At 54.3% G+C, this 13,194-nt stretch overlaps 1 protein-coding gene across 4 annotated transcripts in view; it reads right to left on the bottom strand.

Moving 5' to 3' along the window:
* Positions 1 to 12,795, bottom strand: part of STX2 (syntaxin 2) — a 37,198-nt gene extending 24,403 nt beyond the window's left edge. Inside the window, exons 1-2 of one of the 4 annotated variants that reach the window (XM_058691518.1) lie at positions 12,504 to 12,789; positions 2,139 to 2,213 (exon numbers count right to left, since the gene is read on the bottom strand). In XM_058691518.1, coding sequence (XP_058547501.1) covers positions 2,139 to 2,213; positions 12,504 to 12,533 — 105 coding nt within the window. In that variant the 5' untranslated portion in view covers positions 12,534 to 12,789. Of the gene's footprint in view, positions 1 to 2,138; positions 2,214 to 2,587; positions 2,931 to 12,503 lie in introns of those variants that run through there. The other 3 variants (XM_058691517.1, XM_058691520.1, XM_058691519.1) reach the window with 3 other exon arrangements.
* Between the last annotated feature and the right edge of the window lie 399 nt (positions 12,796 to 13,194).

Consider the following 13,194-nt stretch of genomic DNA (forward strand, 5'->3'; position numbering starts at 1 on the left):
GTCACTCCCACACGGTACAGGTGCCAGCGGGCAGGGGGGTGCTGACAGCTCCCACTGACACCACACGGGGTCTCTTTCTGTCCCTTACAAGTCATCTTTGCCAGGGGGACCTTTCCCGGCCACCCGAAGAGCACTCTCCAGAGTCCTTTACTAAACACTGGCCACGTGCAAAATTCTATCTTTTACAGCATTCTACGTGATATTTAAGATACAAAGGCCATTTTCAAAAAACCAGTTTGTATTAACAACATCACCTGTTGTCTAACTAAGAAATCCTTCCACGAGACTTAACTGTAAATACGACGACTCTCTAACCAGTGAAAACTTGAACTTCGGTTGAACCCCAATGCTGCCAAGCCTCCCAGCGGGAGTCCCGTTCCCACGCCTCTGGGGCACCTACAGCCGACACGGACCCGGACCCGTGTGGTGACCAGAAACATGGGGAGTGGCATTCAATGACCTACTGTACACAATTCTTCCACCGGAGGTGACAACATCATTTAATGCCAGGTGGGTCTTGACAATAAATACGTTTTTACAAAGAATGGAATTCTGGAAGAGTAAAGCATCCAGATAAAGGGGGTAAAAATAGAAAAATAATTTCACAAAGTGGGTAGGTAAGCTCAAGACAATTAAAAACAGTCTCATTTCCAAAGTGAAACAAGGAAATTCAGTATCTTAACTTCTTTGGGCCTTAAAGTAAGTCCCTGTATCAAATAACTTAATTTCATGTTTTTCCACTAGATAAAATTAGGAACTAACATAATAAATACGTAAACCCAGTGACTAGGCTTATACTAGATATTCAGTGAATTCTGAAAAATGATAACTTTTAACATGTTTTTATTAACATATTACTTTTTTTTTCAAATCTGCACACTGATAGGCCAGTTTAGACTGTCCCTGGATTTAAGAGTCCATTGAAACTTGGGGCGCCCGGGTGGCTCAGTCGGTTGACCATCCGACTTCGGCTCAGGTCACGATCTCGCAGTTCGTGAGTTCGAGCCCCCCGTCAGGCTCTGTACTGACACCTCAGAGCCTGGAGCCTGCTTCGGATTCTGTGTCTCCCTCTCTCTCTGCCCCTCCCCTGCTCACACCCTGTCTCTGTCTCTCAAAAATAAACAGAAACAATTTTAAGAGTCCACTGAAACTATTAGACTAGATTCAGCGTAACCAAAATAAACCCTGCAAATGAAGTTTTCATCATTCAAAAAAGATAACGCACACGTTTCTTCACATTTAACGAAGTCAAATTATTTGTTCTGTGAGTCAGTTTCAAAAATTTGGATTCACGCAAAATTTGGTCAACTATTACTTAGGTTTAAGCCTTTACACACGGGATACCCCAACAGCAGCCCTGGGAAGCTAAGAGGGAGGGGGAAGGCCTTGCGGCCAGCCCGGGACAGGGGACGCGGTACAAGGTCAGATCCAAGGGACGCGGCTCCAGGGTGGACACCTCAGGGAAACGCCAGGCTGATGGGTGACAGAGTGGCTTTCCCACAGTGATATACCTGCTTACGTCTAAGACTTTCCAGCAGAGGAATTTAAGATTCGTTCAGTGGTTTTAGAAAAGACACAGTATGAGCTCTTTGATGCCCGAGGTCACCGTGTGGGGACCCTGTGGAGGAAAAGGACGAGGAGTGTCGTCGCGTGCGTGCTGGGCACTCCTGACCCGGCGCCATCGGCAGAGGGCACCACCGCCACCACGACTCCCTCTGGAAAGGATCGGGTGGCCCTTCGCTTGGCGACCACTGCTCCCAGGGTGAGACTCTGAGGGTGGCAGGGTCTGGGAGGAGCCTGTCCCGGGAGGGGCGCTCTCTACCCACCACATCAGCATCACGTCAGGAGAGGAAGCCCCGGCCAGGTGCCACCCGGCCCTGGGACGCCAAGCTCCTCCTGGGAGGGGACCGGGGTCAAACCAGCACTGCCCCGTCCCCTCCCCAAGTGCACTTCCCGGAACAATGGCTCCACGCCACCAAGTATTTTAAGGGCACTAAAAATTCTAGAGAACTTGAATGTAATTCACACAGCAACTCTTCGTAATATTACTTTTAGTATTATTTCAAATAAGACAAACACTCGGGTATGTTAACTGTGTTTGGAGACAGTCTGGCTGGGCTTCCTTCAGTGGCTCTTACCTGATGGAAGAAATCATCCATGAAATGGTCCTTTTCAACGACAACACTTGTGTCCCCATCATCATTCTTTCTGCACTAAAACGGAAGATATAAAAAGGAGAATTCAGATCTCAGAAACGTCCACGTGGGCACAAACGGTGAACTGAGAGAGAGGAGCATGAACCGTAACAGGCCGGCACTGTCCGCGACAACCGTCCACGACGACGTCGCTTGTCCACGGAAGAGACCGCGGCAGGGGGAGGGGCGGGGTCCCCGGAGGTGGCACGGCTGCTTCCTGGAAACAATGGCCGGACTTCTCAGAACTCAGCAACGCGGACCCGTTCGTTGGCCCACGTAAGCCAACATGACACAGCAAGTTTTATCTCCGAGCAGCAAAGCCCTTACACTGCATATTTTCTACGAAGATTAAGAACACGGACACTGCCGGTTAACTTTTCTGAAGCACGTACCTTTCAAGCACCTTGCACTCGTCTCAGCTGGCATCCCCCGTGTTCCTCTGAGCAACTCCCCGTGGCGCCCACGAATAATAATCGCTTCTAATGAGGAAACCCTTAGCACAGAAGACCCGGGAAGCGACACGGAGGAGAGAGGCGGCTGTCCCGACCGCCGGGAGGAGCCCCAGCGAGGCTGTACCGGCAGTCAGGTTCTGGACGTTTAAATCCCATCAAAGAACATTCCAGGGCACTTCTCAAACTCAAGTTGCATCAGAATCTCCAGAAGCCTGGGTCTCTGACTCAGGTCAGAGTGGGGCATTCTAGAACATGCTAGAACACTCCAGAACGCTGAACGCTGTTGCATTCTGACACATTCCAGTGCGTGAAGAACCATTTTCCAGGGAGGGAGGCAAGACACATGGTGCCAGTGGGAGCCCGAGCCACAGCGGGGCTGTGGGAAGCAGCACGGCGGGGGGGGGGGGGGGGGGGGGGGGGGGGCGGCGTGCTCACCGGGCGGAGCCCTGCAGACAGGCGTGGGCTCACTCAACCCTGACTCCCGGCTGGGGCCCCCAGCCGTGTCCCGAGTGGGACACAGCCACCACCCTGCTCTCACACGACACCAGTTGTTGAGAAAGACACCCGGGGTGACCGTGCTGAGAGTGTTGTGTTTGTGCCGCGTTAACAGGATAAGAACTACGGATTGAGCTGTGTCCCCAGAAACACAGACGTTGAAGGCCCGGCCCCAGGGCCTCAGCACGTGAACCATATTGGGAACAGGGATCCGCGTGGGGTAATTAGTTGCCATGAGGTCATGCTGCGGCAGGGTGGGCCCTTCACCCCACGTGACTCGTGTCCGTGTGAGGAAAAACGACAGCCACCCGGGGGAGACGGCTGTGTGACGAGGGTGTGCCCGAGGACAAGCAGCCCCACCAGCAGCTGCGAGGGCAAGGGGGAGCCCCCGGGTGCCCAGGGAGCACGGCCGCCACGCCTCCACCTACCACCTGTGGCCCCCAGAGCTGGGAGAAGCCAGCTCTAACCAACCGTGCTCAGCGAGCAACTCGACTCCCCATTACTGTCAGCAGGACTATTCCAGCCTGCTCACCGGCAGGCCCTGAGCCTGTGACCCGTGTGACCCGAGGGCCTTGGTGTCATAGGGGCGCGTAAACCCACAAAGGCTTCAGAATCCCAGCCGGTCTCGGTTGTGAGCAAAGCTGCACTTCCAGCGGCCATCAGCCGGCAAGCCGCCGAAAGGAACGTTCGGGGAGCCACACACAGCTCTCACTCCTCCGGGCCCCTCCCCTCCTGAGGGAGAGGCAGGCTGCCAGCGGGATGGAGGGCAGGTGCACCGGGGGCTGCGGGAGGCACCCACGGCCCGCGTCAGCACGTCACGTCACACACCGGAGCACAGACCGCGTGGCTCAGGGACTCGGGCCCGAGTCCTCAGAAGCCACAGGGCCACTCTGTGGATCCGGGTCTGTCTGACTCCACAGAGCTGGCCACCGACAATCCCACCGTGCTGACCCTTTACCTCCAGCTTGCGGCACCCGGGCAACGGGCCCGTCCCACCAGGAAGGGGTCAAGGCACTGAGGGCAGAGGGACTGCCCCGTCGATCTGGTTCCAGACACCCTTGCTCTTAAAAATTCACCATCCAGGGGGCCTGGGGGGCTTGTTCGGTTCAGCGTCTGACTCTGCGTCTCAGCTCAGGTCACGATCTCACGGTTCGTGGGATGCAGCCCATGTCGGGCTCTGCACTGAGTGTGGAGCCTGCTTGGGGTTCTCTCTCTCTCCCTCTGCCCCTCCCCCGCTCTCAAAATAAAATGAATAAGTTAAAAACAAATCTCACCATCCACCCCTCAGAGGAGGGGGGCTTCCCTCCAGGCCGCCACGCCAGACAAAGCCCGGCCACCAGGCTCTCTTCCCGACTCCCTGTGACAGCCTCACCCCTTGCCTTTGAGAAAGTGTATTCCATACCCCACTCCCCTGGACCTGGCCCTGTGTCTCTCTACTCCCTGGTGACTATTTGTCTCATTGTCTTGCCTTCTCAGCTGTGGGGTCTCAAAAGGGACCGGCTGTCTTGTCCGGCTCGAGGCCAGGAACATCAGCGCGAAATAGCATCACCTAAGTAGCTGGCCTGCGAGGACCGTCACGAACTTGATTTAGGAGTTGCAGCTGGCTGTTCCACCCGTGGCGCTGAGTACAGGCGGATGCGAAACACCTCTACCTGCCCCCACGTCACTCTCACAGGGCCGCTCACATCTCACTGCTCTGAGAGCAATTCTAGACTCACAGATGCCCGGATTCCGCTTTGCTTTTTGTTATGGAAAACCGCAAACACACACAAAAGCAGAAGGAAACCTACCGTGAGCCCTCGATGTACCCATCACACGGCTCGGCGGCCATCCACCCGCAGCCGTCTTGCTTCACCTGTGCGCCTCCCCCCTCCCCGCCCCGAGGTACTTGGCCATCCCGAGGCGAATCCCACGCAGAAGACGCCGCCGTGTGTTCCATTCTGCAGAAAACTCGAGGGAACTTTCACCTCCCACGGGGCAGAGATACCGCTATGCACCTTGGCGCTCAGGGAGAGGCTTCCAGCCTGACGCCCGAGGAAGGCGCATCTCACCGCCGCCTGTCCACGCTGCGCGCTGAGCACACCCCACGCGGCAGTGCGCGGGCCACCGCGAGGCACCCCGCGCACCTGAGTGCTCTTCATTCCTGGCCACCCCTGCGGGTGGGGGACCCGTCTCCACCTGCGGCCCTCGAGGGAGCCAGAGGACCAGGAACGCGTTCTCCGTCCTCTTCCTTTAGCCTCGTTTTGAACACTTGACTTGTATTTCTTTTTTTTTTTTTTAATTTTTTTTTTTTTTAATGTTTTTTTATTTATTTTTGGGACAGACAGAGACAGAGCATGAACGGGGGAGGGGCAGAGAGAGAGGGAGACACAGAATTGGAAACAGGCTCCAGGTTCCGAGCCATCAGCCCAGAGCCTGACGCGGGGCTCGAACTCACAGACCGCGAGATCGTGACCTGGCTGAAGTCGGACGCTTAACCGACTGCGCCACCCAGGCGCCCCTTGACTTGTATTTCTAACCTCTAACTGGAGTTCTCAAAACTCGCGGTAAGAGGACACAGGCTCCCTAATGCCGTCTTAGCGGTTCCATTCGTAAAAAAGAACAAAGAAAGTGACAACCGAAACACTGCTGTTTCATTAAAGCGGCATCACGGCCCCGTCTGCACGCGCCCGCGTTCATCCCTCCAGTTGGGCGGTGAACGGACCGCGTACGAGCGGCCGGGTGACGGTCGCTACAATTTGTGGCAAAGCTTCTCCGATACGACGATATGACGGGCTCGACTTCCAAAGTGTCAAATTGCAAGACAAACATTCAAATACCGACATTTCCGTTCCCGTTACATTTCAAAGGAAGTCTCCTTAAATGCAGGGTTACATTAAAAATAAAATTCTCCCTCTGTGCCAACTATCGTCAGGAGCAGAGAGCAAGGAGCTTGCACGTCTGGGGACCGTTTAACAGCCGTGAATAACTTGTCACGGGAACGCTCACTGTTGAGACTTCGACGGAAGCTGGGTTATCACAAATCGGGAGAATCCAAACTCTGATGAAACGCTGGCTTCTTTCTCCACACACACAGATCGAAAGTGAGGGCGGACAAACTACATTTTCTTGAAATATCTACAGCACTTGTCCCTTGGCTGCTAGAATACATTAACTTCTTTCTCAAACGTAAATCCCCTGAGTCAAAGAAAAGAAGCTGTGATTTCGGGTAAAAGCCGTCTGTTGGCCGGTTTGTAATTCTGGAGCTGAGCGTAACAGGCCTTTCTCACACTCATACTATCAGACTTCAACGCCCTGTGGTAGAACATCACATTGCCTCATGGTTTTCCCTTTTTGCTACCTACGTGTCTCCACTATTAACATCACACAAATACCTCTGACCTGACAGGTACTTACACTTTACATAAACAGAACTGTACCGTGCAGATGCTTCTGCTGACCCTTTTCCTCGCATGCCATGTTCGAGGGTCTCCCCGTGTCTGGGACGCTCCCTCACCGCCAACCAAACCAGCCCTCCATCCGCCCTTCGCACCAGCCCTTCTCCACCCGGGAGGTCGGCCCGCTCGTGCGACCCCGCTGGTGGCTCTGGCTCATTCCAGTCTCAGCTCACACACCCTCCCCTGGCCGCCCGTCCTCAGGAGCCCACCCACGGCCTCTCACCCTGCTTGATTTCCTTCAGAGCAGGGATGTCCTCAGCTGACCCCTGTCCACCCTCCACCTGAGTTTCCGGGCCACGAGGACACTGTCTGTCCGCTCAGGGCTCGCACGCCAGGCTGTGACAGCGGGGTCAGCTGAGCAACTGAAGAGAAGGGGCAGGAGCCCGAGGGGGAGGGCAGAGGGAGCACACACGGAAGGACAGAGAGGACACCAGAAGCACAGGGGCACATGACAAAGCGGGCGTGACCCGGGTACAGGTGTGAGCTGCCTGCCGGTCCCTGGCTCCGCTCCTCACGGGGTCCCGAGGCACATTCTGCCCTCTGGTTCTGAGGCACCGCCCTTCTTTATAATAACCGTCCCTCTCTCCGGGCGCCTGAGTGGCTCAGTCTGTTACATGTCCGACTTTGGCTCAGGTCATGATCTCACGGGTCGTGGGTTCGAGCCCTGCGTCGGGCTCTGTGCCGACAGCTCGGAGCCCGGAGCCTGCTTCAGAGTCTGAGTCTCCCTCTCTCTCTGCCCCTCCCCTGCTCACTCCGTCTCTCTCTCAAAATAAACATTTAAAAAAATAGATAGCTGTCCTTCTCTTCTCTGCTGTACCTAATGGATTTGTGTCCCCGGCAACAGAAAGAGCCTCAGGACCACAGGTTCCACGGTCACCTACATATTCCTCACCCTGGGATCTTCCCGACACCCGGCAGGTGCCCGGAGGGAACTACTGAGGCACCAGAGTGCACAAGCCCTGCCCCGGAAAGGGTGACGCCTGCGAGGAAACAGGACCCACCGGTGCTCAGAGACGGAAGACGGCCACCTCTGGGGACACAAGAGGGGAGAGGACAGGAAGACTTCCCAGGGGTGATGCCTGCACTGAGACCAAATGAAGGTGTGAGGCAGGCCAAGAAGGGGGATCCGGGTGGGGCAGCAGGTGCAAAGGCCACCATGGGAACCACAGGCGGCCCCTGATGACGGGACTAAGGCGGCCCGTGGGAAGTGTACACTGAAGAGGAAACCCATTTTTATGTACTGGTTTTTCAGGAACTGGTTCTCTTAGGTTTTCTCTTCCCTAAATTCACAACAGACTGGAAGTTACAAACAAGAAGTATTAATCTGGGGGGCACCTGTGGGGCTCAGTGGGTTAAGTGTTCAACTTTGGCTCAGGTCATGATCTCATGGTTCCTGGGTTCGAACCCATGTCAGGCTCTGTGCTGACAGCTCAGAGCCTGTTTGGGGTTCTCTGTCTCTCTCTCTCTCTCTGCCCCTCCCAGTTCATGTGACCTCTCTCTTTCTCAAAAATAAACATTTTTTTTTTAAAAAACTGACAGGATTGGGAACGCTGGGTGGCTTGGTTGAGCATCCAACTCTTGATCTTGGCTCAAGTCACGATCTCGTGAACCGTGAAATCGAGCCCCCGTGGGACCCTGTGCCAGTGGCGTGGAGCCTGCTTGGAACTCTCTCTCCCCCTCTCTCTGTCCCTCCCCCACTCTCATGCGTGCTCTCTCCCTCTGTCTCAAAATAAACATTTGGAAAAAAGGCAGCAAGACTGAAAAAAACATAAAAGTTTAAACGACAAACATACACATCTAGGAAATTATGCTATAAAATTGTTATCATTTTTTTTTTTTTTTTTTTTTTTTTTTTTTTTCAACGTTTTTTATTTTATTTTTGGGACAGAGAGAGACAGAGCATGAACGGGGGAGGGGCAGAGAGAGAGGGAGGCACAGAAGCGGAAACAGGCTCCAGGCTCTGAGCCATCAGCCCAGAGCCTGACGCGGGGCTCGAACTCACGGACCGCGAGATCGTGACCTGGCTGAAGTCGGACGCTTAACCGACTGCGCCACCCAGGCGCCCCAAAATTGTTATCATTTTAAGTGAAGTACTTAGGGAAAAAATGCCTTATATTATAAATGGGAATTTGAACCTTTACTATATAATGCTTTGGACATGTGCAGTCTGAGCTGTCACAAAATAACTTTTAGGGGCGCCCAGGGGGCTCTGTCAGTTGAGCGTCTGACTTCAGCTCAGGTCATGATCTCGCAGTTTGTGAGTTTGAGCCTCGTGTCGGGCTCTGTGCTGACAGCTCAGAGCCTGGGGCCTGCTTGGGATTCTGTATCTCCTGTCTCTGCCCTCTCCTGCTCATGCTTTGTCAATCTCTCTCTCTCAAAAATAAACAAACATTAAAAATAAATAAACAAAGGACTTTTAAAATATCTAGGTTGTTTTTCCTGCCTTTTAAAAACCTGTATTTGCCTCTCTCTCCCTCTCTCTCCAAAAAATAAAATAAAATAAAATAAAATAAAATAAAATAAAATAAAATAAAATATAAAATAAATTTAAGAAAGGAGCACCTGGGTGGCTCAGTTGGTTGGGCACCTGACTCCTGATTTCAGCTCAGGTCATGATCCCAGGGTCACAGGATCAAGCCCCACAGTGGGCTCCACGCTGGAGCCTACTTAAGAACCCTCCCCTCCCCCTCTCCCACTCACACGTGCACTTGCTCTCAAAGTAAAAATAAAGTAAAAATTGCACCTGCAGTTCATCTCTCTGAATCCAGGGATTAAAAATACTAATTTTCTCATCTCTCGGGTCTACTAATGAATGCACACAACTGCCATGTGTTTATTTTCCTTTAAACAATGCCCACAGTTGAAATCGTAGTTTCTCTATTCTTAACTATAATACACCCATTTGCATACACACAAACTTTTTTTTTAATTTTTTTTTTTAACATTTATTTATTTTTGAGACAGAGAGAGACAGAGCATGAATGGGGGAGGGGCAGAGAGAGGGAGACACAGAATCGGAAACAGGCTCCAGGCTCCGAGCCATCAGCCCAGAGCCCGACGCGGGGCTCGAACTCACGGACCGCGAGATCGTGACCTGAGCTGAAGTCGGACGCTCGACCGACTGAGCCACCCAGGCGCCCCTCTCACACAATTTTTTTTTAAAAAGGCAATCAAAACGCATTTGGAGTTACCGTCCCCTAGAACAGAAATTCCATTTTCATTTACTTACATCCTAAAATGTGTTTCACCCTGCTGGCTCCCTCCCCTCCCCTCCCCTCCCCTCCCCCTGGCTATCTGCTCCACACGGGCACCCAAGTCACTTTTGTGCCTCTCTGCATCTAGCACACCTCCTCCTCGGGACCTCGCAGGGGCGTGTCTGTTGGATTGGTGGTTCTGCTTTTGGTAAATCAGCAACTCTTTCCGGATTTAGAGTCTAGGAGATCTTGGGTAAGTCACTTAAACTTCCTGCACCCAAACGAACTGGCTGCTCAAAAAGAGAATCACTAGTTAGAAGGAGCTACATCTGTATTTGGCAAATTGTACTGGACACACTCCTTTTTAGGTCTTTTCCAAATGGTTATCAGTGGTAATCTTCTTGGGAAGAAGCACCAACAGCTAAAAAGGGAAACTTTTTGGAGGTATAACAACTATTTTGCCAGGTTGGACACTGTTGATGAGATATTTTAACTACCCAATTAAAGCTCACCTAGGAAAAGAACACCAGCTGGTTAGAAACATGGTTATGAACATTCAACTACTCCAAGAACTACTTGCAAAGAATACATTTCCTTAAGGAAAGAAAAAGTTTAACTTTTATTTCTGACAATTTCCAGAGGAGTTTTTTAAATATTAAAAGTTACACACGTGTCAAATTCAGTTTCAAATTAATATTTTTTACTCCACATAGTAGTTTGCTTTTTATAACTATCTGAAAACATTAAAAAAAAAAAACTAATAAATATGAACAGCACTCACAATTACATGGCAGTTGTCCCACCTTCTGCCAGTGTCACACACGGGAGATAATTTTATGTTTCACAACCATGTCTGTGAGTAAGCAAGAGAGAGATTAACATCCCCATCTTAAGAATGAGAAAGTTGAGGTTTTGAGAGTTTCAAAAATAACTTGCCCAAGATCAGACAACTCCAGAAGCAGAAACTTCCAGTAATGTGTTCTATAATTGCTCAGTGTCTTTATCTCGAGCAGGATGGTGTTGGACTAGAGAAGGCCACTTCTAGCTCTGAAATTCTAGATCCCAACAGGTCACGTGCTGCAGGAGGAGGCCCTGCAGGATACATAAGGCTAGAGTGGTAAATAACCGCCTGATTTATTTTTGGCTAATCAGGCCCAGAAAAGCTACATATATATTCTACGGACAGACGTTTCTTAGCTACCCCCCAGTATTACATACAATTGGAGACCTTCCGCCAACAGTTACAGTTCTCCTGTTCGGATACACTCAGCAATTCTTTACAAATACGTGAGCTCCTCCTGGCACAGAAAGGCATTCTGCAGGGCGAGAGAGCGGACACTTGCTACGTTTAACAGATGTTCATCTGCAAACTGCGGAGGTCAAAACATCTGACCATTAAGAAGAAAAAACTCACTACGAAGAACCATTCTTGCAAGGAGAGTAAAACATAAGGTGATGGTTCCAAGGGAGGGTAATCCATTGCCTTTTTGAACCCGGCTTCCCCACGTGATCCACGGAACACAGATAACCATTTCCGTGACAACTCCTTCCATTTTCCTAAGCATGCCATAGAACCAGCTGCATTCTAGGAGCAAAGAAGCTAATTCACTCCATGCAATGGAGGCCTTAGGACAGAGGACCCAGGACCTTGTTCTGAGGCTGCCCGGCTGCAGAGGGCAGAGGCTTTATCTGTGTCCCAGAGAACAAAACATCCGCACTCGGCACTAATTAACAGTCCTGTTTTTAAAGGAAAAAAAAAAAGTAGTAATTACCTGTTGGCCTAAAATGTCTCAACTCCGCCACATTCCATAAACATCCACTCGACTGTCACCGCAGCCATGTCATTCATGGTGCTGTCCTCTCCCACACTCGGCACCGCGCATCAAAGATCCGTCCCGTGCCTAAGGGGACGCCCCTCCCTCCCTCAAGTGAAGGGTAATTTGCTGGGTTCCCCCCTCCCCCCCCCCCCAGCACCGCACACTCCACCGGCCAGGTGTGCTGGGTGGGAAGGAAGGCAAACACAGGCACGGCTCAGCGCAAGCACCCGGGGCTGTGAGGCGCCCACAGGCAGCGGGCACCGTGCGCATCCCTCCCACCACGTGCGGGGTCCCGAGCAAGACCCCAGCGATCGGACAGCGGGCAAGGCGACAGGCCCCTGCTCTCCGGGAGCTGACATCCACACCCTAGGGCCGCACCGACCAGAGCCGAGTAGTTTCTGGTTGTCCTAAGTGCTATGCAAAGGATCAGGATCAGACAGGGCGATGTGACGGGGCGACTTCAGCCCGGGGAAGCAGCAGAGAGGGGCTCAGAAAAGGGGGTTCGAGGCCCGGCCACTGCCCCGTGCCGCCCCCCCCCACCCCACCCCCGGGCAAACTGCACTCTCAAACACTCCGCTTCCCTGCCTGTCAGCGACGGCAACAAGCGTTCCTGTCTCCCGGCTGTGGGGGCGTCGTGGACACGGCGGAGACAGCGACCCACGAGGCGGCGGCGGGGCGGGCCAGCGCCGCGACCCCGGGCGCCCCCCTGCCCTGCTCTTCCCCCTCACCTCCGCCCATCCCGAACAGCCCCATCCTTCCCCGCGAGTCCTGCCCACCCCGGCCCCCCCCCCGCCCGCTACTCTCCCCTCCGCCCCCACCTCCGGCCACCCCGAGCCCCCCGCGCCCCGCCCCGCCCCGCCCCGCCCCGCCGCGCCCAGCCCGAACCGCTATCTGCCGCCCGCCCGCCGCTCACCGCCGTCAGGTCCGGCAGCCGGTCCCGCATCCCCACGGGCCCGGGCGCCGCGCCCCGCCGCTCAGGCCTGCCCGGCGCCGCCTCCGGCCGCCGCGGGCTCTCGGTGGACGCGCCGCCGCCTCAGCCTGCCGGTCGCCGGCTCCGCACCGCGCCCTCCCGCCGCTCTCCCCTCGGGCCGGCGCTGCCACGGCAACCGCGCCCGTGCGCTCTGCGCATGCCCGGCTGCGCCGCGCCCGGGCCCACGCAGCCTGCGGGAGCCTTCCTGCGGGAATGCCGCGGTCGGAGGGGAGGGGCGGGGCCGGGCGGGGCCTGGTGGGGCGGGGAACCGACGAGGCCGGGCGGAGAGAAGGCGGGGCCTGGAGGAAGGGCGGGGCCTGCGGGGCGAGGGGGGGGCGGACACACCATGACGGAAGAGGGAGAGGGCGGGGCCTGTGGGGGCGGGGCTTGGTGGGGCGGGAACAGACCTAGCCGGAAGGGAAGGGGGCGGGCCCTGTGGAGGGGCGGGGCCTGTGGGGCGGGAGATAGAAGGGGTCGGGGAGGGACGGTGGGGGCGGGGCCTGAGTGAGGAAGCCCAGGGTTCTGGGGTGGAGGGGGGCCAGGGGTCGGGGTTGGCTGAGTTGTACTCTGGCTTCGTCTTGCCTGTTCAAGCAGATGTGCCATTCGTCCCTTCTTGCTAATGTTTTTCTGCTTT

The sequence above is a fragment of the Neofelis nebulosa genome, chromosome 11, assembly GCF_028018385.1.
Source record: "Neofelis nebulosa isolate mNeoNeb1 chromosome 11, mNeoNeb1.pri, whole genome shotgun sequence".
NCBI lineage: Eukaryota > Metazoa > Chordata > Mammalia > Carnivora > Felidae > Neofelis > Neofelis nebulosa.